The sequence below is a fragment of the Rissa tridactyla genome, chromosome 10 (assembly GCF_028500815.1).
Source record: "Rissa tridactyla isolate bRisTri1 chromosome 10, bRisTri1.patW.cur.20221130, whole genome shotgun sequence".
Classification (NCBI taxonomy): Eukaryota; Metazoa; Chordata; class Aves; order Charadriiformes; family Laridae; genus Rissa; species Rissa tridactyla.
In genome coordinates this window covers 22,790,322-22,816,266 of record NC_071475.1, presented here as the reverse complement: position 1 = coordinate 22,816,266, position 25,945 = coordinate 22,790,322, and the positions used below count along the sequence as shown (strand labels likewise).

General features: G+C 38.9%; 1 protein-coding gene across 9 annotated transcripts in view; it reads left to right on the top strand.

Moving 5' to 3' along the window:
- IQSEC1 (IQ motif and Sec7 domain ArfGEF 1) overlaps positions 1 to 25,945 on the top strand; it is a 347,042-nt gene that overhangs the window by 148,160 nt on the left and 172,937 nt on the right. For 5 of the 9 annotated variants that reach the window (XM_054216241.1, XM_054216244.1, XM_054216245.1 and 2 more), the window contains one exon: positions 22,575 to 22,661. The exons of the other annotated variants lie outside the window; for them this stretch is intronic. In XM_054216241.1, coding sequence (XP_054072216.1) covers positions 22,575 to 22,661 — 87 coding nt within the window. The remainder of the gene's footprint in view (positions 1 to 22,574; positions 22,662 to 25,945) is intronic. 9 annotated transcript variants of the gene reach the window in all.

The following is a 25,945-nucleotide window of genomic DNA, read 5'->3' as shown; positions in this document are numbered from 1 at the left end:
ATGAATTTTTTGTGTACAAACTTGAATGCGGTTATCTTCTACACTCTGAAGGCCGCATGTACAAGTATTTTATTCATTAAGGCTTTTACAGAAGAACCTTGAGAGGATGGATACTCAATTTTTCATTTGTTCTTAATTCACCAAAGAAAACACTGTATCTGATCCCTGCCTGTAGACATATTAGAAGCGTCAGAGAACCAGCAAACACACAAAGAAAACAAATAAACAAAAAATTTTGGACAATTCCAGTTTAGAATTTTTTTTTCTCTGAGAGTGTTTAGGTGCTATTACTCTCTCTGAGAACTGTAGGCTCTTTTTAGAACTCAGCTTATTCTAAACTAAAGAGTTGTGGTGGGAAAACGAATCATGTTTCAAGGTAGTGCTGGGAGTTGTGTTTTACTTAGTTACTTTGTCCAAATCATAATTTGCATTACAAAAATGAACAAAACCGGGGAAAGACTGAGAAAGGTAGCAAAAGGAATCCTATACCTGAGTGTTGTTACAGTGAGGAACAAAACAGAATATTGAAAGAGTTACCGCTGTCTACAGTTCTGTGTAATTTGACCTGACTTGCAGCCAAAAAGGTATTAGTGAATTTAAAAAAAAAAAAAAAATAATAAAAAATTAGTGTGTACTAGTGAAATGCTTGTGTAAAGAAACTTTTGATTTTTTTTTTTTATTTGAGCTCCTCTGTTAAGTACTTGTAGCTTTTGTTGTCTCTCCACCCCCTTTAGAAGTACAACATTAGTTCTCTGCTGTGCAAAGTTTAGGCATATATTAAACAGAAAAGCAAATGCTGAGTGGGGAGGAAAAGGAAGAAGCATTGTTTGTTGGATGTTGCTGGGATGTGGGATTGCCTTTTGGGTGAAAGGTGTTTTGATTGATGTTTCAAACCAGACTACTGTGGGTTTATTATTCAAGCTTCTGAATAATAATAGCATACTCTGAAGCATGTTATTTGGATTCTTGTGTTAATCTTGACTCATCTCAAATCATCTAGGCTTCAGGAAAACATAAGGAATAATAACATACTTTGAATATTGGTGCTTTTGAATATTTAGGGCAATACGTGTGGGTTTTTTAAACTGTCATTGTCTTAAAACTGTCACAAAGTTCCAATCCTAAATTAGCCCTAATTCTGCAGATGTAGCTATGAAGCTGTACCCGTTTGAAATACCTGACCCTCTTGCTTTTTCTGCAGAAAACAGATGAGGAGAATATTATGGATGCTTTTTCATGTGCAGTTGATCTAGAAGTTTTATTGCCTGTTGCACTGGTTCTCTATGCATGCTGTGTATTGTTTGACAGAGCTTTCTCTCCCAAGAAATCCCCTTTGGATAATGCATTGCTCTCCTTCCATGAGTTATAACTTCAAGTGTAGGCTTGCCATGAATTGTTCTCTTCCTCCATTTCTTCAGCATTGATCACTTCAGTGAAATGTTCCTATTTGAAATCATTGAGTTGATGGACCCTACATCACCAAACCGCATCAAACTGGTGTTTGCTTTCATATTCTCAAAGCTACTGAATGTTTTTTAAAAAATCCCTTTGTTGACCTTCCTCTAAGTTTTAAATTTTAAAAACTAATAAATAAAACACATGACTTTAGAGATGTCAAGTATGCAATCACAGAATGGTTTGGGTCGGAAGGGACTTTAAAGATCATCTAGTTCCAACCCCCCTGCCATGGGTAGGGACGCCTCCCGCTAGACCAGGTTGTGTCACTTCCGGATATACCAGATAACGTGTCACTTCAGGCATAAGAACCCTGGTATCAGTGTGTGACACAGACTGCTTTATAGCATCAAAAGATTGACGTTGGCCCTTGTCCCCAGGCTGGGCAGGGCGCCTTTGCAGTTCCCGTGTTTTCAGCCATGGGCTGTTATCTCCTTGTGCAGTCTGGCAGGAGCAGCGCCACGAGCTGCTGTAGCCCACTGACATGTAAATGCAGACGACTGGCAGGCAGGCTGGCAATCTTGCTAGCCCCTGAATAGGCTGATGCGGTCTGTGACTCATGGATATACAGGCGGTTCACTACAGCCAACTTATCCTGTTCTTGACACCGTGGGTGCTTCATGCAGCCTTATACTGCTTGGTCACGTTGGGATGATCTGTGTAGCAGTAGCATTAAAGTTGACTAAAAGGGCGAGGGTAAAAACAAAAAACCAAACAAACCTTATGGCACGGCTTTGTACGTTCTTGCTTTGCAAATTCCACCGTTGTCGTTTCCCAAATGCAGCTGGATTGCAGTAGTTTTGCAGCCGGTGCTCCCTGGCATTGCCAGGGGGTGGGGTTACTGCAGCCATAAAGACCTGTGGCTTGGGAACTCAGCTGTGATTTCTTCCTTATCTCCTCAGGTTCTCCTACAAGCTTGTAGTGAATGTAAACTATACGCTTGCTTTGTAACTGTGATAACTTACTGCTTCAGTCAGCGATGCATCCATGAAATATCCAACTAGATTTTTGTTTGCATTTACCCTGGGGAGAGAGGTGGCATTGGTGTCTTTATTAACATATTGACGTATTTATTGACATCAGCTGTCTTCAGTCTTGTCTGTTTAATTAATATAATTGACCCACTGAACATCTACCTAATAATTCTGGGGCAAATATCCTAACCGGTCTTGTTACTAAAATTGAGTCTCAGCCCCTTCTTGTGAAATCTGCCATGGGTATAGTTGACAAAATAATTAAAATGACCATTAACTTGCAATTTTTCCTCCATCTAAAAAACTTATTAAGCTGGATTTTTATTAAGAAATTAAGGACAAAGTATTTAAAATGCCTTCACAGTAACTGAATGCTAAGAAATAATAATGAAATACCAGCTTATTTTTATGTAGAAAAGATGAAACAAATAATGGTAATGTCAGCGTGTTACATAAGAGCCACTGAATAGCAGCCGCAATCAACACAGTTTAAAGCTAGGAATAAAATGCGTGATTAATATGAACAAAGGATGTGGGAAATACTTCTGAACACTTTGTATTTATTTGCAGTCCAATTGAATGCTTTTCTGAGGAGATGTCCTGGATTAGTTAATTTTTGGGTAAATGTCTCTGTAATTCTGGGTGAAGTCAGAAGTATGTATTAGAGAATAAAAACATCTGCAGTACCTAGTGAATCGTGATATCCTGAGCTATAGACAGGCATTTTTCTTTTATCTCTTCTCAAATGATGTATTATATTGCCCATTAGTTAGCTAATGTTTGTAAAACATCTTATGGTGACAGATACGGCTTTACTTAGAGACCGGAAGATGTGCAGGCATTGATTACATGCTGCTTGTTAGTATTTGTTCTTCTGCTGATACTGATTTGCTATTATATATGTATCACCTCACACACTAAAAGGTGCGTGCAGCAGAATTTTTCCTGGCTTTTGCGTTTTCAGCTCCGTTGTCCAAAGGATGAAGGAATGAATCTGAACAAGTATTTTGTACTTACATTATGTAACTAATAAGGGAAGAAATATATGTCAAATTAAAACCAGCAATTAAAAATGTATCTGAATGTTGACGAAACATAATTGGTTTCCAAATACCAATTGAAGTGATTTATTAACAATGTATTATTTTATTAAAGAGGATAGTAGCTGTGACCTGATATCAGGAAGCCCAGAAGAGTGGTTTAGGTCAAAATACTGTTCTTAGTCCTTGTCCGCAACTGTTTCTAGGCTGTGTTCCAGGTATTCCTGCTGCTGCTGAGATTTTGTCTGTCTGAAATAGTTCAGTCTTGGATTTTTCCTATGTGTTTTGATCTGTTGTTCAGTCATGCTCAAGCCTGTAACTTTGTAGACTTTCTTCTATATTTGTTCTCCATTCAGGGCATATTTGAGGTCTTTAAGTTCAGGACAGTTAGGGTATTGTCCAGTGAAGCGTCTGGGGTAAATATTTCCACAGCTATAGAGGACTATTCCAAGCATATTGCAGGCTCTGAAGTTTTCTTCTTAATAATGAAGAGAGAAAAGCAAAGTAGAAATCTCAAGTAAAATCTTGAAGTTTGCAATTCTACAAAAACTGCTTGAGAATGCTTTGTTTCACTTCTAAAGCAATAATTTTAGCTGGGATGCACCGCTGTGAAAAGACGGGGAATGTCTAGTATGTCTAAGTTGCTTCTCATCCTAAGAGTTCTCACTTGGGGTAATAATTCTAATGAGAGACGATCAAGTAGAATATAAGTCTGATATTTGGAAGAGAATCTCTTCTTGCTGAAAAATCAGACAAGCCCTCATTTGATCTCGTACTTCTTGCCATGTGTTTCAAGAAAATATATGTAACATAAAAAGATGGATAGTGGAAACAGAAGAGAACTAGTGACATGGGGCTGAGGTTGTGGGATTATACAATCAAGTTTTCAGAACATTTCACCAAGCCATTCTAATTCTTCACGGTTCAAAATGTATTTTCAGCACTGAAAATAATAGCCATTTATTATGTTATCTAAGTGCTGTCCTGGTCTTGTGATCCAAAGGCTGTGGAGTAGTCTCGAGCTGTTCAAGTAATTTTGCATGTAAACCTAACATTAAGCTCACATTCTATGTTCTGGGAGCAGTCAAGTCTGTAGGACGGTACAAAATGCCGCCTAATGGAATTTTAGTGGTTTAATTTTGCAGAATAATTTTTCTTCACTGATTAGTCACATAAATACTTACTATGGGGTAGTCTTTAGCTATTAAAACTTATTACTCTAAAATTTTGGTTTTCCTGCCAGAGATCATGGTGTTTCTGGTAATTAATTGTCTAATGATGTTTAAAGATGTGTTAAACATAAGATACCAAAAACAACCAAATAAAAAAACCGCACCACAAAACCGGCAGTGCTACTTAGTGGCTTAAATGTGTATCACTTAGAGGGCTGTGCTGAAATGCTAGGTACTGGTTGTGAAATTGTATTTCATGGTGTATGTGGATATTTGAAAACAGTTCTCTTCAGCTGCTGAAAGAGGATAACTGATAATTATTTAAAATAGCAATGTTACCTGAATAAGCTGACTTTGGGATATCTCATATGAAGACTAAGGAAATTTGTACCTTGTGTTCAGAGTACGTACATCTCTTGCTTGGATATAAAAGCAATAGCTCATAACAGATCTGAGCAGAGCACATCTACATATGAATTTCTGCGTCACAAATTTTTGCCGATGCATTGGATTACATGAAAACTTGGAAGGCAGTTCTCAAATCGGTTGGATCTGTTGTCAACAGCACCACAGTAACATTTCTATAGATGTCACTTCTAAAATGAAATTTTCTAATGAAAAATATGTCAACAAAGAGTTAGTTTAGTGGGGCAGGTAGTCAGTGAGGTTTTTTAAGCTTTTGCAAGCATCGTTCTGTGTGTTGCAAGTGGAGGAGAAGCAGCACAGATGCTCTTAACTGCAGGTCTTCTGAAATGTTTATGGTAATTAGGATTTTGCAGATCCTGTGCCTCCTCTTGCTCTTTAGCAGATACCATTCTGTGTCACGAACAACCTTGAGCTGGAAATACATGTACTAGGCTGCAGCTCATGGAGTGAATAAAGTTAAGCTTTCTTACCTTGTTAAGGATTGTGCCTTGCGCTAGATATTTTGGGGAAAATAGTTACTGAAGCCATACACACATCCTGGTTGATAAAGCAACCCTACCCACAGGGTTTGCTGAGCCTAGTGCTTGCATTGTGAAAACAATGGAATCATATAGTTGAAATGAGATTGTAGCAAACGCATGTATGTGCACAGAAAAAGTCAGGTATTGAGCATATTCACATATACATTTTTTTCTTTACAAGGAAACAAGCAAAATCCTTGGAAGGGTAAGCAGGGAAAAAAATACAGTGAATGACAGATATGATGATGTTTGTAATCTTTTGTGGGGGTACTAAGTGCCTAGAGAACTCAATGTTTTAATACTTAAAATAGGCCAATTTATTAACTGAGAGTTCGGGTTACTTTAAAGAGAAGATGATCCTTTTCCCAGAGTCACATGCAGTGCAAAGGGGTTTGAATAGTTTGGACATCAAGGTACAGGGTAAAACTGGCACGAACCAGAGATTCCAAAAGGGGTCAGAGAATAAGGGTATTGAGAGCTACTTATTTGACTTAGAATAAGTCACAGTAAGGCAGTCTTACAAAAGAGATTTGTTGAAGTGATCAATTTAATGCAAAGCATTTTAAGTGGAAGTATGTGTTAGGACCGACTGAAGGCTTGCAAAATTATTTTAATTTTAGTGGGATAGATTATTATTATTTCTTGGTAGGCTTCCTTTAAAAATTAGTTATTTTGCATAGTGGGAGGAGGTATAAGTAGCTAGTTAGAGACTTGTTTTAGCAAAGTTCTTAAGCGTAACTTAAAAGGAAGCAGTTTCTTTAGTTAGGGTTTAGCAGAAAACAAAGGATGCTTTTAATAGTAATATTGGTGTACAAATAGAAAAAGAATTTGTTGTGAGTGATAATACACAGATTTTTCCACAACTCTGTTCTGTTGCCAGTAACAATTAATACTTGCAGTTCTTTCGTGATGAGAGCCAGTAAATTAATTCAGCGGCTACTGAACTGATGTTTAGCTGAGGCTTCATTTTGGTGAAGAGCGAGGACTTCCCAGAAAAGCCGATGACAGCAGAGAACCTGCTGGGATTTAGGGCATGTAAATTTCTGAGAGAGGGAGAGGGGGCTTGGGGCAAAAGGGAGGCATTTCGGTGAAACGGTAGAAACACATCTGCCTGCCTTAAGGAATGGACAAGCTTGGAAAAATTAAGTAAACAAGCTGTTGAAACGAACAGCTGTATGCGTAGTGCAGCAGAGGCACACACCGGTGCGGCGCGGAAGAGGGGGCTGCTTGGTCGTGCTCTTGAACGTGGAAATAATTTTGGCTGTTTGGCATAAAGTATCTTTTGCTTGCCTCTGAAGCAGGGCTGCAGACACTAGTGAGGAAAAGAAGTATATTAAATAACTGCTTCTTACTAGATTAAGGGTAAATGGAGAGTATATAAGATAAAGTAGATAAATGCATCAGCAGCTGCATATTAAGCTCAGAACATACAGGAATAAAATCAGTATTGTAAAGGAAATTCAACACAAGCAAATGTGTATCAACTAATGAGTAACAACTCAGCTGAAAGTTAGAAGCAGCTTCCTATTAAAGCTTTGGGGCATCTTTCTAAACTAAATAGTAGGGAAGGGAATTCAAAGGCTTCAGAATAGAGCTGCATACATTCATGTAAAATATTTCAAAATATGACTGTACTCTGACCTAAGAAATTTTTGGCAGTCCTTTTACAAATGTTTATATTTGCTTTCAGCTTGCATATTTTGTCACTGCGACAATAGTCAGCTCACGTTTCACAGAGGGGCAGCATGCGCTTGCAGGGAAACAAAAAGCAGCGTTTTATCCTTTCCTTAATATCCCAAGAACCACAGCATCCCGAGCGTAGCTAGGGGTTTTTCCACTGTTACTTTGAGCACACATTCCGTATGATAAAAGTATGAGCACACCGTGAAATAAGCAATATATAGTTACGTTCCTGTGGCGGGCTGGCCCTGCCCAGCTCTGGCGGTGCCTCCGTCTCCCTGAGGGGCTGGGGCGGGGCCGCTGCTGAGGCGGCTGGAACCGGCTGGAACCGGCCGAGTCTGGCACGGGGAAGCACCGGGCTTACCTCAGAGTCCTGTGGCGGTGTCCAAAGAGACATGGGATGCCAGAAAGGGCTGTGGTGGCCGGCACGGGGCAGTGTCCAGACACCCACCTGCCTTTGGCTCGCTTCTCTCAGCCATCAATGGTACGGACCCCCATGGCGAGGGCTTGGGTTTGGCTCCCGGGGCGATTACCGTGGGGGGGCTGGGGGCCTGGCTCATCCACGGCCTGCTCTGGCAAGGTGTGGGTCCCTGTTTCACCATGCTCCTCGGGTGCCAAGCAGAGGCTTGATGGGCTTGGGCTGTGCTTCGGATTTTCAGCCATAGTTCAGTTTCAGGTGGTAGAGTGAATATGTGGGATTTTTCAGCCAGTAATGGATATTTTTCAGGGCCACAAAGATGATCAGAAGGCTGGAGTGCCTATCCTATGAAAGCAAGCTGAGAGAGCTGGGGGGGCTCAGCCTGGAGAAGAGAAGGCTCCAGGGAGACCTTGGAGCCCCTTCCAGGCCCTAAAGGGGCTCCAGGAAAGCTGGGGAGGGACTCTGCATCTGGGAAGGGAGCCATGGGACGAGGGGGAACGGTTTTAAACTGAAAGAGGGGAAATTTAGATGAGATCTGAGGAAGAAATTCTTTGCTGTGAGGGCAGTGAGCCCCTGGCCCAGGTTGCCCAGAGCAGCTGTGGCTGCCCCATCCCTGGAGGGGTTCAAGGCCAGGTTGGACGGGGCTTGGAGCAACCTGGGCTGGTGGGAGGTGTCCCTGCCCAGGGCAGGGGGTGGCACTGGATGCCCCTAATGTCCCTTCCAATATAGGCCATTCTGTGATTCTATGATTTTTCCTATAAAAATAACCTTTATGACCTCTTAGATTACCAGTTGCTTATACAAACAACGCAGTTGTCAGCTTTGCCCCCCACCCATACGCAGGGATAACTTTGTTACCAAGCCACTTGGTACTGACATTTTTAAAGACAGACATAGACAATATCACTCTTTCTTCTTGAGTTCATAGTAACAAATCTAAAGGAAGTATATAGTATGTGTCAGAACCGGGTAGGTTAAACTTTCTTTTCCATACTGATGAAGCAGGAATAGGATAGGAGGAGAGGAGCGGTTCACAGCTCACAGTCAGCGATCAACTGCTATGTCATGCCGTTAAACATTCCCCCCTGCATAGTGGACTGTAGCACTACTGCTGGTAGTTAATAGTGTGAGAGTGAAGTGGTCGATTACATACCAGTGCCGGCACTCGGCGCGTCATACAGAGTGGAGTGATGTGGCACACAGATAAACTGCAGAGTCTTCCTGCTGCTGGGGAGTTCCGTCGCAGCCTCCTGTCTTAGCGTTTCCAAGGATTTTGGCACTTTAATGGAATAAGGGCACTGAACTTTTCCAGATCAGACCACGTGCAGTCCATAAGTATTCTTCTGAGGCCATAGAATTATTTCTTGACAGTGATGTTTAGAGAACGTCCTGGAGTCCAAAATTACTAATTAGTCTTAAAATGATAAACTCACTTTTTGGGCAGTGACAATGAGGCAAGTAGAAATGTGTCTCAAACTGTTTAATCCATTGACAGAAACGTTTTGGAAAAAAAAATGGGGGATCTGTGAAACAAAGGGTCAAAGTCTGATATTAAATACCATTGTAAAGCAAACAAAGCCGATCGTGATAATAACATGCAACACAGCTGCTCCTAATCACACTAGTGAGATCAAAATGAGATTTTAAAGGCTTTGTTTCCAGTAGCTATTCTTTACATGTTTGGAGTACACTTGTTTGGTTATGTATTTGAGTAGATAGTTTGAGACCTCATGGGGGCAGGGTGAAGGATGTGCGCTTTATCCCATGTGACTTCACTTGTAACTTCAACCACAAGCCTGGTTTGCTCTGGTTTTCTAGTATGAATAAATAGCTAAGCATCTTAATCGTGCAGGGACCAACATGTTAATAATAAACATGAGAATACAATAAATGGTAACAAATGGCTTTGCCTAGTAGTATATCCCAAAACATTCCAGATAAATTCAGGCCTTCATTTAAAACAAACAAGCCAGCAAGTAGTAGAGAGTGATTTTGGTTTGTAAATGTCGTCTGATGTATGAATTACAACTCGGGTGATACCTAAGTCGGGGTGATCCTGCAGAAGCTATCCTATATGATACTGTTTGATATTGCTCAGGTGACCTGTTTATTCCTTGCAGTAATGGAAGGAACAGAAATCTTGGCAGAGAAAAATGGGTTGTGGAAAGAGATAGTTCCCTGCCTGTGCAAGTTATTGATGTTGGCAGGTTATTAATTTTAGTAGGACATAATAGAACTGAAAGCTTATTGTGACAAGCTGCCCCTGCTGAAGTCTATGGGAGTTCTTCCCAATCATTTCAGTGCGATCAGAGTCTTTGTATTTAATACTTTTAGATTGCAGGCTCATTAGGATGATGATTTGGGGGCATCTTATGTCTAGATCTTTTCACATAGCGGCATCAAGTAACACACTGTACAAGTACCTTGCTGAGTAGACTTTGCAGTGCTAGGGAAAACTGCAGCCCTGGTGTTCCCAGTTCTGTCCTACTTACTATATTTTTCTTATAAAGGAAAGCCTTTTTTCTAAGCTAAAAGCTAAGGCTAAATAGCCAGTGCAGTTACTAACTTTTCACTTTGTAGTATTAATCAGTTGTAAAATATTTTAATTCATTGTGCTAAGATACAAACGTGGGCAGACTTTATCCTGTGCTTACTCATCAGGCCAATTTCATATTGTTTTAGGGGAGAACCGAGGAAGACAGTGAACTAAAAGTACATCGACTCAAACAGCAGCTTGAGCACATGCTTAGCGTAAACTATGCAAGTTAGTCTCTTGCCTTGGATAAAACAGTAAGGGCTCAGATGACTTTAGAGGCAGATAAGGGTTTTTTCAGTTATCGTTATATCTGGATTCGTGGAAACGAAAACTTGTGCCAAACTGAAAACTTGTACCAAACACATGAAAAAAATGCTATGCACTATAAAAGCTTCATGACTGTTATCCTGTCTAAAATTAAATTTTCAATAGTATTCATTACAGAATGGGGAGGAATAGCTGTTAAATTACTAATGCATCTTTCATATATGAAAAAATTACTGCAGACTGAGTTACTACTTTTGGATACGCTTAATACTAGTACTCTTGTAGGAAGCCTGAGTGAACAAGCAGTGGGCATCAGCTCTGAACCTGTGTGGATACAGAATTCAACACGCTGCAGCAGCTGAGAGCCTTCCTGTAGCGTTAGCATTGCTGGAATCCAGATAATGCATCTTTCTTGTGCAATTTGCTTTTGCTTATTGATTTGACTTCTCAGTCTTGTTTTTCTTATCCCTCAAAACCGGGCTTTTTGGAAAAATAACTTAAACAATTAACTGTTTCACAGGACTAGTAGATTCAGTTACCTGACCAAAGTGTTTCCTCCTTGATCTGGATTGATTATCATCCAGAGAGCACCTTTCTGAATCCCTGTATAACTAATGCTTCACTTCATTCAACCTGTGCACTGCACTGCCAGGCATCTGCAGAAACTGTTTAAAACCAGGAGCATCGGACCACGCTGACAAGACTGTTTGTGTATTCTCTTCCTCATGCACCAGTGGTGATTGAGCTGTTTGACTTTACAATAGATTGGAAAGCTGTTTTATGGGACTCTTTCTGGAACGGTTTTATTTTCTTAGCAGACATTTATCTGTGTGTTGTATTGATGGCTATTGGAGGGTTTTGGCTGTGGTGTGCAACTTCACAATATGCAAGCACCTTTTAAAATTGCACTCTTTCTTCAGTGTTTTGTATTTGGTACCTGCTAGAAATGAGGCAATATTTGAATAATTATAAAGCTTCTCGGAAGCAAGGGAAGGTATCTTTAGGCTGTCTTCAGTTCAATAGAAAAACCACTTATCTTAAATCTGTATTTCTCTGAATTATCTTAATTTGTGGAAAAAATATTTAATTTGCAAAGTTAGCAGATACCAGCTAATCGTGATACTGTTTTGCAGCGTTGTGTATGTGTGTTTCAAGGGGTGGATGCTTCAAATCAAGCCTTCATTGTGGAATGGGGTCATTTTGCTAAGGTGCCCGATCCATGCCATGAGCCCATGTGAGTTGGAGTTACAGGAGCAAGCTCACAGTGAAGGTTTTGTGAACTACGTAAGCAAAACTATTTAGGAATTGTTACATTAGGCCAGATTCTGTGTAGTTCACTCTTTCTGTTGTGTGGGGCAGTGCCACATGAAGTGTATGCTTAGATGTAGCTTTCTTAAAATGAATTCTGGTTAAGTACCTGTTGATGCAGTATCCAAGCATTATGGGCCAATTACGTAAGGGAATGGAGAATTTTGGGGCTTTTCTCTCCCCATTAGTTATGGTTTCCTATTGCACTGAATAGCAATAACACATGTGTCTCCAGGGCTGTGGCTACCCTAACAATTCTACAAATTATTATCAGTTTTACTTTGGTGGGGATGGAAGGTTAGGCTGAATAGGAAAACCTACGCGTATGTCTGCTAGATAAAATTCTTACGTTTTTCCAGCGTGACAGATAAGTGGGGCTGAACAGGAGGTTGTAAAGTTAACTGTTCAGCTTTAGGCAGATAACTGACCAAAAGTCGTTTGCAAGTCAGTTTGGACCAAAGATCATCAGAATAACTCCTGCCTTACCATTTTTTTTTTTTTGTTTTGAAAAGTTACATTATTTAGCAGCATTTTTGACAGTTGATGCTTCTCTTTAGCCTGGGGAACTTCATAGGTAACGCTGTGATAAGTAGCATTTGGCCGACCACCTGCTCTCCTTATTCTGGAAGTATTACAACTGGCCATGAAACAGCTATGAACTGATCACTTGACCATGGCAAACGAGCTGCCCTCGTCACTGTGTTCTGGTATATATTTAACTTAATAATGTGAGCAGATGGTCATTATATTGATTCATGAAGCAAAGGAGGAAGCTTGGCTGTCTAGATAACGTAAGGCCTGAGTGCTGAGCATTGGAGTGGGGCAAGAAGCGGGGGGTGGGGGGGAAGGAAATTTTTGTGATGTGTTGGGTTTTTGTTTGTTTGGCTTTGGGGTTTTGTTGTGTTTTGTTTTTTTACAAGGGACTGGTGTGGATAGGAATAAAATAAAAGCAAGTTTAGGTGACTCATCAAGCCTGTGCATATGGTCATTTCCCTGGAGATTGTTAGTGCACAAATGCGATGCTGCTGAAATATTTGCACCACTGATGGTGGTGAAAAGGAGGGGGGAGTGGAGGCAGATGGGAGAGAGCAGTACTCTGGTAAAACTTCTCTGCTGTTGCTATTAATGATTACAAGTCTTTTGAGGAAACTTTGAAGGGAAAAGGTAATGTTAAAGTCCTGATTCTTCAGTAATTTTTTTGCAAAGAACAATTGAACTTTGTTTAACTGTCTCCCCATTTAATAGCGTATAACTAAAGATTTAAGCGAGAAGCTAATTCTATAAAATATTCAGTAGCTATCCTCATTAGCTAAACTGGGAAGTTGACAAATTCCCATCCTGGATCAGCTCAAAGGAGCAGCTTGATTTGGTTATTCATTTTTTAATTTTCACATGAGAAATACTGTATACAGAAGAACATTCTCTTGAGCAAGAGCTTAATCTTGTACTTTGGTTCCTGTTTCTCCTCGCTGCTGATTAGCTTTGCTGTCTTATCAGTTTATGTCATAGTATGTGACTATAAATCGACTTTGCAGTGAAGAGGGAATACGTTTCGTCTTCACAGATGCTGCTGTTACCATGGAGATAAAAGGACCAATGGCCTTTTCTTGGTTTGGACTGTACTACAGTGTTCATACAGAGATGGTGCATTCAAAAATGCAACATTTGGTGCTTTTATATTTCAGTCTAAATATCAAATGAGAAAGCATATTGTTTTTTCTTGGTGATGAAGCTTAATAATAAATACAGGTTTGGGACTTTTTCGGGAAGCAAAAAGCAAGCCCACCAGGAATGTGAAAACACTGTGGCTGGTTTATGCTTGCTAAACCTCCTCTCTGGGAAAAACCTTTTGGCTTTGCAAAATATAACCCTGTAGAGCCTTTGGGTTTATCTGATGCAGTGTTTGATGCTGGTTACATCACCAGCTTACTTATCTGTGATGTTCCACCGTGGCTGATCTCGAATGAACATGCAAAAGCTGTGAATGCGATTTTTTTTTTTTTTTTTTTTTTTCCCCCCCCCTTAAGAAAGAGCTTTTCTACCTCAGATCGCGTGAAAGAAAATATAAATACCAAATCCACAACACATTCAAGGATGGCTTGCAGAAGGTGTTATTTGTGAGTACCTTTTCCTTCTTCATCTGTCATCACGTCTCTGATATCTGTGTTGAGGATTCCAGAAGTGGGAGTAGTGATCAGTTTATTGTTTGGTAGGTTTCTTTCCACGAACCATTTTTAGGGTGTTACCTTTTTGGCAGATGAATGATCTGTATATTAGAAATGCATAGATGATGTTTGTGTTTATGAGTGTTTAAAAATTTAACCTAATGAAGAGAATAAGCCTATGTTTAGCATGCAAAAAAATCAAACAAACAAAAAACCAGTTTGCATACAAGAAGTAATGCAGGATGCTAGGAATTCTGTCTATGATGAGTCAAGAGGCTCTCTTCCATTTTGTTTGAATGCTATGTCATATTAAAGTGTAATCTGTCTTTTAAATACGTAAACATTAATGCGAGGGTATGGGCAGCAGTCTTAAGCAATACAATAAGGCAAAATATCGCTGTGGTTTTATTGTCATAGCATATATGCTTGATCAAAACCTAAAGATGCATTAATTGCTTATTATTTACTTGAGCAGTTTCTCCAGCATTATTAGTCAGCACAGCAGGAGTTTAATATTTCGTTCATTTAATGCAGTGCAGCAGCTCTTCGCGTGAGTTGTCACATTTGACAGAGGAGATAAGTGCTTATCCACTTGTAGCCAGAGGAAGGACAACGCTAAAGTTTGCATGTTGTTTGTGGTGTGAGCATCAGGGTATATATGGAAACCACCCTGGGTGGTTTTATTCAGCTGAATTCTAGTGGTTCCACATGACCGTTACTATGAGCTTTCTCCTAAACCATAGTGCAATGTTGTTCTACTTCAGGGAAAAATCAGAGCAAATTAGGCACATGTGTGCAGTTAAGTTGTCCTCTACCACCCACCCTTGCTGCCATCAATGGGTTGCTTCTAATCCAGTGTTTTAAAATGGCTATACCTGCTATTTGCATTTCTGAACTCTGGTTAAAGATCCTCTCCCTTTAGGGTTAAATTTAGGTTTCCCAGAGTATCAACCATTAAGGAGGTGCAATTGTTATCTGTAGCCTTTTTCAGTTATTTTTATAGTGCCTGTGAGGGTCCTAGTTTGAGTAAATCTGCTTTACGTTCAGTAGCACTGTCCACACGCAGACATAGTAAGTTCAACCATTCAAGATAAAACTACTCGCAATGAATATTGAAAGAGTATTGAAATCTGTTCTTAAGTTTTCTTTAGCCTTTTGTTTTACAGACATGGTATGAATGGTTAAGGTGAAATGTTTTAAAATCAAAATAAACTTGGAGCTGTACATAGGAAGTTGAAATAAGAAAAGTGAACTTGGAAAACAGGTTGTTGCCTTCCAAGTATATGTGGATCAGCTTTAAACATAATGCCGTATGTTTATGCAAGGGAGAAGTAGTAATGTTTGTGTTAGACTCCATTTTAATTTGAGTTCTGGGATTTGGGGATTTTGAAACTCTCAACAGGGGACACAATTTCTTACGGTGCTAATGGTGTGGTGTTAAAGAATATTTAATCTCTGTAGGTTACTTTCTTTAACAGTGATGTTGCAGTGTTATTTATAGAACCATCTTGTACAGTGTTTTCCTCTATTACTGCTTACATCTGTGCTTTTACCTACCTCAGCACGTTGTTGTAGAAAACATGATATGAACTATGACTTCTATAATTCTGTATTTTAACTCCTATTTAAGAAACCTGATGGTGGTAGTTGGAAAGAAGGAAAAATGTAAGGCTGGGGGCTTTTTTAGAACTCACTCTCTGGAACGTATATGTACATAATCTTCACATTCTTTAAAACTGATCAGTTCTGAATAATGAAAATGTGTGTTAAACAGTTAAATACACCAGCTCCTTAATGCATGAGTAGGTTTTAAGGTGAACACTTAAATACTATAAATCTGTCAATGTTCTAATAATATATATGCTAAGGACTTTTGCCTTTTAAAACCCAAAATATATTTTTTTACATCTTGAAAATAAAATGTAAAAAGCTAGGTTGTTTCTGTTCTGAAAAAAGCAAAACAACAATGTCAAACTACTAGGATTAGCAAAAACGTTTTTTCAGATGTTGCACTGAATAGAACATACGTCATTGTACCATTGTTTTAAGTAATAGGATTTGCCTTGCTGTAAATCTCTTATGCTATATGTGTAATTTTGTTCTTTGTACATTACTATTTTTCCTTTTTCATGAGCTTCAAATCCAATACGTATAGATGTGGCTATTTAGATTTGGGTTTACTATGATTACTGCTTTGTGAAATTATAAACGTGGCTGTATTTTGTGATATGAGTTGTAGTTTCTTGAGCAATTCTGGGACCTAATTTAATGACATGGGAAATATAGAAAAGAGGCAGTGAATCTATCAATTTCCTGATTTAATCTAAAAGATTTTTTTCTTCTGTCGTGCACAGCTTCATGTCTCTGCTCTCTTTATTTCCGGTTTTGGACTGTATGGGTTTTGTTCCCCTACAGATTTTGAAAGTGACTAGTAAGCACAGATGATACAAGTGCATTTTATGTGCACTGTAAATGAATAGATGGTTTTGTAGTAAGACTTAATCAAAAGGGCAATAAATGTTCCTAATTATAAGTGTCTACATATTACCGATCTTAATTAAATTCACGCTGCTTACAGCTAACCTAGTATTGGAGGCTGCCTACAAACTGTGCACTGGCTAGGATGCAAAAGAATCACCTCTTGCCCATTTATGTAGGCTAGTACTTCATTTTCATGAAACAAAGTTTTTAATAATTATTTTAAAAATAATTATCTAGAGAGTTAATAAATATTGTGTTCTAGGATGGGAAAAAAAATAACTTATGTTTCATGTTTAGTATGCTGTGACGATACTGTTTTTATTCTCCCAAGAGATGATAATTATTTTAAGGCCCTTTTGATGGAGGAGAGGCCAGTGAAAGCATACATAATCATTCTTTTGAAAAATCCAGCTGTGGACACTTGAGTTGGAAATACATAAAGGGTAGTATTATTCAAAACAGGAACCTGTCAGTTTGCATTGATACTGCAACATGTACAAATGCTCATATTTAATTATTTTAATGACAGTCAAATTTTATGTATTCTTGAGCAAAATTCAGGGGTCTGTACTCTAGACTACATGTGCCGATCTCTTAAAACTGTAGGCTTTATTGAACATCCTTGACATCTAGTGAAACTATCTCTAATTTTTATTAAGAAAACATCCTATCCTGTATTGCTTTTCACTAGGTTTTATGACTACTGCATGGGAAGGGGGGACAGAGGGAAGGAGGGAGAAGCCAGCATAGCAGGTCTAGAACATATGGTTGTGCTACTAGATGGTATCTGGGCGGTATTCTTGGCTCTTAGACTACAGTGCAAGGTAATTATATTGATGTTTACTTGCCATGAGTTGTCTTGTTACCTTCCTGTGATTTGGTGTCCAAGAAGCTGGTACAGAAAGCCATCTTGTTGAAAGGAAATGATGGGAATAAAGGTATTAGTTCTAGTCTTCTGTAGTGTGTGATGGTCTCGGTCAAATACTTGTGAACTGTTTTTTACATATGCAACCATAAAAGCAATAACAGCATTTAATTTTGTACAGTTGCCATTCAAAAAAGGATGTAGGGGAAAGACTGTAATTAACAAGAACACTGTGAAAAAACACAGTATTTGCTATTTGCCACCACGTACTTGACATACTTGGCTACAGACTGTTGGACATAGTGAGGTGAATCAAATAAAAAGAAAAGACATTTTTTTTCAGTCCTACCTCAAAAGCCACTGTCCTGTGTATTTTGGGTGAAGATCTGAGTAGTGAAAGAAATATCTTTGATGTCAGAACAGTAGGAGTTTGTCCTTGCAGATGTGCATGGTTCATCTGCTAAATCACCTCTTAGTGGACATGTCCACAGACAACTACAATCAAACTTGGACTATGAGGAGATTATATGAATTACTGTATAAAGCTATCTACTGTTTTCTCTGCTGGGGTCAGTTTCCAAAAAGCAGGTTGTCCTGTGAGCACAGACAGTGTGTTGATTCTGAAAGCCTTTCTAGCATGTTAATATACATGTTAACAAGCAAACTTTTAGCTGAATATGAGTCTGTATCATTGTGATTTTTATTGTTTTTCACCTATTTGGAGATCAGGTGATTATATTTCAAATCTTGTTTCTCATTACAGAAATGGTTAGATTTATTGAATGAGAACAGGATGGACTTTACTAGTTTTTAACTGTAGCCTTTTCTAATCTCAGCTGTAGCTGTAACTCTGGGTTGATGTGAGAAAGAAAATTTTCAACTTGTAAAATAATGTAATTCTTCATCAGGATGAAATACTGAGAAATGGAAGTATTCCTTTTATTAGCTCATAGGCATGAATCCAATCAAACAAATAATTCTCAGCTACCTCAGATGACATTGAAGGGAATGTGTTTATATAGAGGATGAACTTGTCTACCACTTCAGCTATTTTCAAGCTAATTTTTAAAAGTGTATGTGTTAACTAGCACCAGCTATACAGAGTGCCTGAGGCAGTGTAGGAGGCTGTGTTAGTATAACTTTTTCCTAGTGCTTGCACATACTCATTGGAACACAGCACCTCATGGAAAAATGTACCAGAAGAAAAGGAAGAATACTGGCAGATGGAGGTGAACAGATTGTTATTTCATACAAAGAGGAGGAATAGCGTATGAAGTAACATGGCTGTGGAAAGATGCAGCAGTTACGATGAACAAACGTACCTAGTAGACTCCTGTCATCAGCGACATCATTAACTTTATAAAAAGACGACATTTCTTCCAGCTGTGGTCCTGTACCAGTACACTTTTACTGAGTATCCATGAGACAACAGTCTCTCAGTCTCTTCTGTTTAAAAGCTGATAATCTTATTAGGAAGAAGTTTTAAGACAGTGATGATTTAATAATTCTGTCAGTTTACTCGTGCTTACACATGCTTGAAATTAAACAGTAGCAAAATAAAAAAGGGTTGGATATCATATCCTGTACTAAATGCTGCGTGCTATTCAGAGTTGGAGGACAAGCTTTCTCCAGGCTCTCAGCATCTCGCTGGATGGATGTGGTGCTTGCTGCAGCCAGTAGCACAGTGGCTCCTGTTGCCAGGAGCAGAAGGATAGTTACCAACCTACACAGAGGACATTTTGAAAACAGTAAGAGGTTAGCCTTTTAAAGCAAAAGCAATTCCAAGTCCATAGCCTGGTATTCTGTTCTCCCAGGTTGTTTTAAAACCAACATTGAGGAAATCGTCTACTGACTTTGGGAGGCTTGTTGGTGATTGTAAGAGAAAATGGGAAAAAGAAATACAATTGTAGCTTTATGTGATGATCAGTAATCTGTTTCTTTTTATTTGTATGTCTAAGCAAGACTCTAGTATTGAAAGAATAAAAAAAATGGTCATTTCTGTTCACTGATGGATATAACAGTTGTTAAAATGAGTGGTTTCTAATGGCAAACATAATGGCATTTATACAGAAGGCAGAGGGACAGTTAAACTTACTTTGGGTCTGCATTCTTACTTCGTAGATGGATTTTCCTCGTCATGTTGGTATCCTGAGGGAGATGTGATTTCAAGGTTTTCTTTTAGGTTTGGTTGTGTTTTTACTGTTTGACTAGTCTGTTCTCAAAAGAACTTTCTTTAAAAATTGACAAGTGGTTACCTGTTTGTGAGTACTTGAGGAGAGCTGGAAGAAACTTGGCCTGGAAGCAGGAAATTGCAGAGCTTTTCTGGGATGCTCACTGGGATGTTGCAGAAATGTTTCAGAAACTGAAATTACCGGAAGAAGCATTCGTCAGTTTAGTCATTTATCTTGTGTCAGTGCTGAAGTAGCTGTGCTCTGCTTATAATCTTAAATCAGATGTAGAAACTAAACTTATCAGGGCTGAGTGTCTATGATACTGTGAACAGGGGAAGGGATTACTTCTCCAAATTATTTAAATATATTTCTTCTGATGTCTTTAGGTGTTAAAACTTAGTGAATCAATACTGTTTCGAATGCAAACTTGTGTTGAACACTGATTGAAAGAATCTAGCTATATAGTTTTTTTAAAAAAAAAAAAAAAAAGGCGTTTGAATCTTTTTCTGGTATGTTCCAGAGGAGCAAATGAATGGAAGTACTGTTTTAGCAGGTGATTAAAGACACAAAATGCTACGTATGGATCTTAGATGGCGACAGCAGAAGGTGTATTTGCTTTGGGTAAAATTAGTGTGCTGTGGCAGAGGCTGTAAAGAGCCTGAGTCAAGATATCCCTCAATTTTAAAATTTGGACCAGAGTCCAAACCTCATGTTTGCATCTGTAACTAGTTGGACAAAGAGCCTACCTTTGAACACCCTAAGGAATGGTTCAAATCTAACCTTACATATTGAATGTACATCTTTAACATCCAAGATGTTCTTGGAACACAGCAATGATGTGTAGTAACTTAATTACCAACCTGCAGTTGAACATTGTCATGTCTTATCTACTCCATACCTACACCTATGACACATGGAGTGCCAGTGTAGTTTCTGCTTGACAAACCTTTGGCACTTCTTATTTGCTATCAAGGTGACTGGACTTTTCCATTTCCACTGCGCCTTCGAAAAGAAACTCAAAGCAGTTGAGCTCCTAACCAGTCTTGTGCGATAGGTGAGTATTAACCTTAACTGAAGATGAGCAAACTGAGATTATAGAGAGAACTTTCTTCTTTATTGTTTAGATTTTTTTGAAACTTAGGAAAGTCAGAGTAGGACAGGTTTCTGGAGCCTTGTGGGGAAGATTCTTTTGGAATAGCCAGAAGCAAGCTCTGTTCAAAATGCTTCGTTGAACAGAACTGAATTCAGACAGATTCTTTCATATGTTTACCGGTTTATTCTCTGAAGAGAGAGGGAGATTTGCGTGGAAAAAAGGGGTGGTGGGAAGGGAATCTGGGACACTGTCATACTAATTTCCTCCTTTTGCTTCTACTGAAAAAAATTAGGTATTCCCAAAGCAGGAAGCAGCGATTTCGTCAGTGTGATCAGTTTCCCTACCCAATGTGAGACTATCGTGCAATGCACACTTACAGTGTACTGCCCTGGTTCTGTGAATTGTGTGGAGCAGCTTGTGTGAATATCGTATGTTTTCCTTGTCAGAAAATGCAGCTTTTGCGTGTTCTAACTGCTTCTGTCATGGTCCATCAGTGTTTTCAGTAACATTGTCCATCTTTCTTTAGAATTGTTCTGGTCATCTTTCCAAGTGGTTTGAAGGTGCCACCAATTAGTAGCTGTGCACTACGAGGCATTAGCAGGGTATGTCCCATGATGACAGTCTGCCTCGTGACTGAATTGCGTTGCACTTCTGTTTCCAAAAGCTCAAGTACTTTGTAGGAGTTTACCATCAGCTGCTATCTTTAAACAGAAAATCCAACTCATCTTGGCCGTGCAGTTGCTGACACACTGTTGGCAACAGAAATCAGAACAGGCTGACCTTGTTTTTTGTGGGTTTGTTTTTTTTTTTCAAAAGGATTAGTAACTGACTCCTTTCTGAACAAAGACTGGCTTTTTTTGCTTAACTGCTCTGATCTTATAAGAAAGTGACCTCACAGGATTCACTTTAAGCCTCAGGGATGCAGAAGAATCAAAACTCAATCTTCTGAAACATCTGTCAAGATGCCAAGCAAAAGATGGCGGGAGGGGCAAAGGTGCATATATGTAGACACACACACATTCTCTATTAATACTCAGTTACAAGTTAAATGAGGATTTTCAGGATTTACAGTTTAATGGATACTTCTTCCATATGTGCACGTTCTAAGAGCTAGGAAATATTGATTAATTTTTTTATGATTTCCTAGAAGAATGCTGTGTCTTAAGAAATTTGATTAGGTGGTTTTATCATGGAGGACTTACTGTGCTAAACCTTGTTTAATGTTTCCTGGCACAACCATCAAAAATGCTGAGAAGTGTACTGTGTGTTGCTTAAATATTTTCTAAGCTTTACTTCAGATGCAATACCTTGTCTTGTTTCGCAACTCGTGTGTGTTCCTAATGAAAAAATACAAACATAATGATCTGGGGCACAAAATGATCTTTTTGTGTTGTAAAGCTTTTTTTATTTTTCCATGCTTTGAACAAATGACAGCAATTAAATTAGTACTGCACATTTCAGAATATTGGTTAAAACTTGGGTGAGACAGATTCTTTCAAATTTGAGTGGCGTATTGCAATACGTTTATAATTGCTGGGCCTGAAGAAAGCTTACGCTCATATTCATCGCATTATTCCTCCTCATGTTTAAGCACTGTGTTTGTAATTCCATTAACAAAGAAACAGCTTGACTGGTGCAGAGTGTAACATGCAAGTCTGAAGCTTCATTTCCATAGGAATTTTAACCCTTGATGTTTAGCTTTTGCCTCTGTTCCGCATGGCAAGGCAAAAACAAAGTCTTAAATTGGCATTTTATCTTAATCTTGCAACAAAACTTTGATTCTTCATTGCAACAGTTCATCACTGTCATTCTTGATGTGTATATTTAAACCATGGGACTATTTCCCTCTTTATTTCCTGGGATTCAGAATTGACAGCTGTATGTCAAATTTCATTCAAAGTTATCATGAATTTCAAATATACCTATTAGCACCTGCTTTTCCCTAAAAAGCCCCTTTCTAAACACTTGGTGTTTTGACTTTGTGTTTTTCCTTGTGTCGTAGGTCTTTAAATACTCTGCACCAGTTTTGCTGTCCAGCTCCATTGTACCATACCCAGCTAGCTGTCCCTGCCACACACTCAGAGTACAGGTAAGAGTAGCTATGGTCCACCCACTTGTTATTTCTGAAGAGAGATCTAATGCTACAATTTGACATAAGGAATAGTAGTTTAAGTTTTAAAAGAAAAAAAAAAAAGAGTATTAGAAAAGCCTCAAACATTTTTAATATCTCATAAGATAGTTCTAGTCACTTCGCTCGGGCACTCTTGAGTTATACAGTAAAATGAGTCTCGTGTGCTTTAAGACGCACATCCCCCTGGACTCTGAAAGGTACAAAGAAGCTACTTGTATGTTTAGTTCTCACGTAACAAATACATTGAAATGTTCATATAATGTATGTAGGATATTGATGTTCTGAGAAACACCTTTTTTAACCCCTGAAGATTTCATGACAGTACTTAGGTAAGCCATGCATTGTGGCGCTCTTAAGGTTAAAGGCATGGACCTGCAAAATTTAAGCAGATGCAAGCCCTTGATGCCAAGCAGTCTGCCCTGAATATATCAAAACTCTATGTTTTCCAGCTAATAATGCTTTATTTAACATAGATGTCTTTACTATGTGTTTTCCAAGTTCTCTTTGATCAAAAGTGGAGAGCAGTAGTTATGCATCTTAGTACAATTAGTTGTCAGTGCCAGTGTTTATTTTAACAGTCATCTTATAGAAGCATGAATGGACAGCTAATTTAAGTAATTAGAAATGTGAAAACTGTTAAGAAATTGTGCAAGTCATGTAAAAATTTTCTTACATGTTTACTTTTAATATTAGCGATTAACTTAGTGATAATTGCCAGCTCATGAATAATCTTAATATCAAAATATTGGACATCTGGTGCTGAAAAATCAAATCACTTTGCACTGGTAATAAGGAAAGACAAAAACAAACAATGAATCCTAAATCTGTAAATGCATAAACATATTTCTGATTTGAATCTTTCATCTCTTAGTTATCTCTAACCATGCATGTTTGGATTCATCCCGTTGTTTTACATTGCAGCATCTGTTTGTATGTTCGGATTTTTTTCTCCCATCAGAGCTTTGTTTCATTTGGTGGTAGTGAATCCATAGTTGAGTTGTAAGACAACTTAGTATTCCTTCAGTGAGGAGCGGGGCCTGAACACTATTAGATTCCCCGCTTGCTTTTTAATGAGACTTTAATTTTTCCTTGTCCTTGGTTTAAAATGCTTTAGTTTTAAGGACTTATTAGAGACCTTCCTATAGGGATGTTGACAGAAAAATGAGTTGTTTCTCAAATGTTTCAATATCTTACTCTACATAAGTTATTTTTATTGGTTGTATTACTTCTGGAACTCAAACTTACAGCTTAAAAAATCCTAAACGTCTCTAGCTTTTTATGTCTTTCTGCCTTTGTGCAGTAAAAAAATAAATGGCCTAGGTGTGGCTAGGATCTGGAAAGCATGTACAATTTTCAGAGTGCTAATGCATAAAACAACGTAGAGATTTGGATAATGTGCAGACATATACTGTAAGACCTCCAGCTTTTGTTTAAGGATTGGGGTGTTGGAAGGAACTCATCATTCACCTTGTTTGCTCTCAAGGAAGTTTAGGTCTCAGACTCTCCAGCTGTGTGTACATATATAGCCATGACTCAACTAGAATCAGTGGAGATACAGGAGCTTCCAACAATTCAAAATGTAGTAGTGTTGCCCATATTCCTTTAACAGTAACGGAACAATCAGTGGGTTGGTCACTGGCTGCCAGGAAATTGAATGTGCTGTACATCTCACCCCTTTCCTGGTAAACCAGCTTTGGTCTACCAGCAGCTCATGATCTGTGCTAACCTCCTTTTTTATCATGAGGGATTAGATAAGAGTTCAGGGATTGTATGTGGCCTCGTTCTCTTACCTCTTTCCCCCAGCCCAGTTCACAAGTTACCTGGGTGTAAGACAAGCTTTTGCAAAAAAGATGTTAATGAGCCAGCAGAGTGTGTCTGTGGCAAAGGCGGCCAACCACATACAGGGCTGCGTGAGCAAGAGTGGCCGTCAGGCTGAGGGAGGCGTTTCCTCCCTTCTGTCACTGCTTGTAAAACCTCCTCCGGTGTGTCTGGCTTTTTGAAAGACATCGGGATACTGGAGCAAGTCCAGCAAAGGTCCACCAAGGTTTCAGGCGGCCAGAGCACATGACAAGTGAGGAGAAGCTGAGAGAACATGGGCTGTTCAGCCTTGGGGAAGAGAAGTCTCAGGGCTAGTGCTGTCTTCAGCTCCTTAATAGGAGAGTATGGAAAAGGTACAGCCAGCCCCTTCTAGAAGAGGGTAGGACACGAGGCAACAAAAGCAGATTGCAGTAAGGAAAATTCCAATTAGAAACAAGGCGGGGGAGAGAGGAGAATTTCACCAGGAGCATGGTTAAACACTGGGACAGAGGCCAAGAGGGGAGGCGGTATCTCCGTCTTCAGCAATACTCACTTCAACTGGACACAATTTGACGTAGTTTGCCCTGCTTTGAGCAGGGGACTGGACTATCGATACCTCCAGAAGTCCCTTTTAACACAAATTGCCCTGTGATCCTGAAGCACTCAGTTCTTGGGAAGGAAAAAAGAGCTGCAAGTTTGTTCTGTAGAATTTAGTTTCCAATTATACAGTGATGTTAATGCCGTCCCAGGTAGTATCCTACATACAAATGTGGTGGCATGGCCAGGCTGTTACAGTCTTCCTCATGTCTGGAATTTGTTCAGTTTACCCATGAGTTAAATTTTTGAAGCTGTTGTATCCAAACCGATTGCTACAACTTGACATCACCGTATCTGTAATCTCTAAGTACAAATTATGCACCTGTTTTTGTAAATGACCTGTATATGGGAATCCTATTGCTGCGAATGCAAATCAGCTACTAGAACACTAACAAGATTGGGCTTTAAATTTCCATATACATTTAGTAGTATTAAATTTAGCTTTAATCTTCCCATTTATTGATTTATAAATAGAAGTCATTAGAAACAAAACTAACACAAGTGGATGCTTCATTCTAACTTCAGTTTTGAGGCTTTTTTTAGAAAATACGCAGAGGGATTAATTTTGTAGCCCAGAATTAAAAATTAAATTTGCTCTGAAAGAAGCAATTAATGAATACACTACAGCGGAATCTGGAGCATCTCTGATTTGCTGTTAGCTAATTGCTGGATGTTTTATTCACTTCAGCGGTTTTATTTCTAGTCAAGACGATCTTTGGCATCTGTTTTGAATTGTTAATAAGGAAATAATGCATTTTTAATAACTGCAGCTATTGCAGTAATCCCTTGCTTGCTCATTCTACAATGTTCAAAATAGACAGAAATAATACAAGTTATCTTGCATTCTC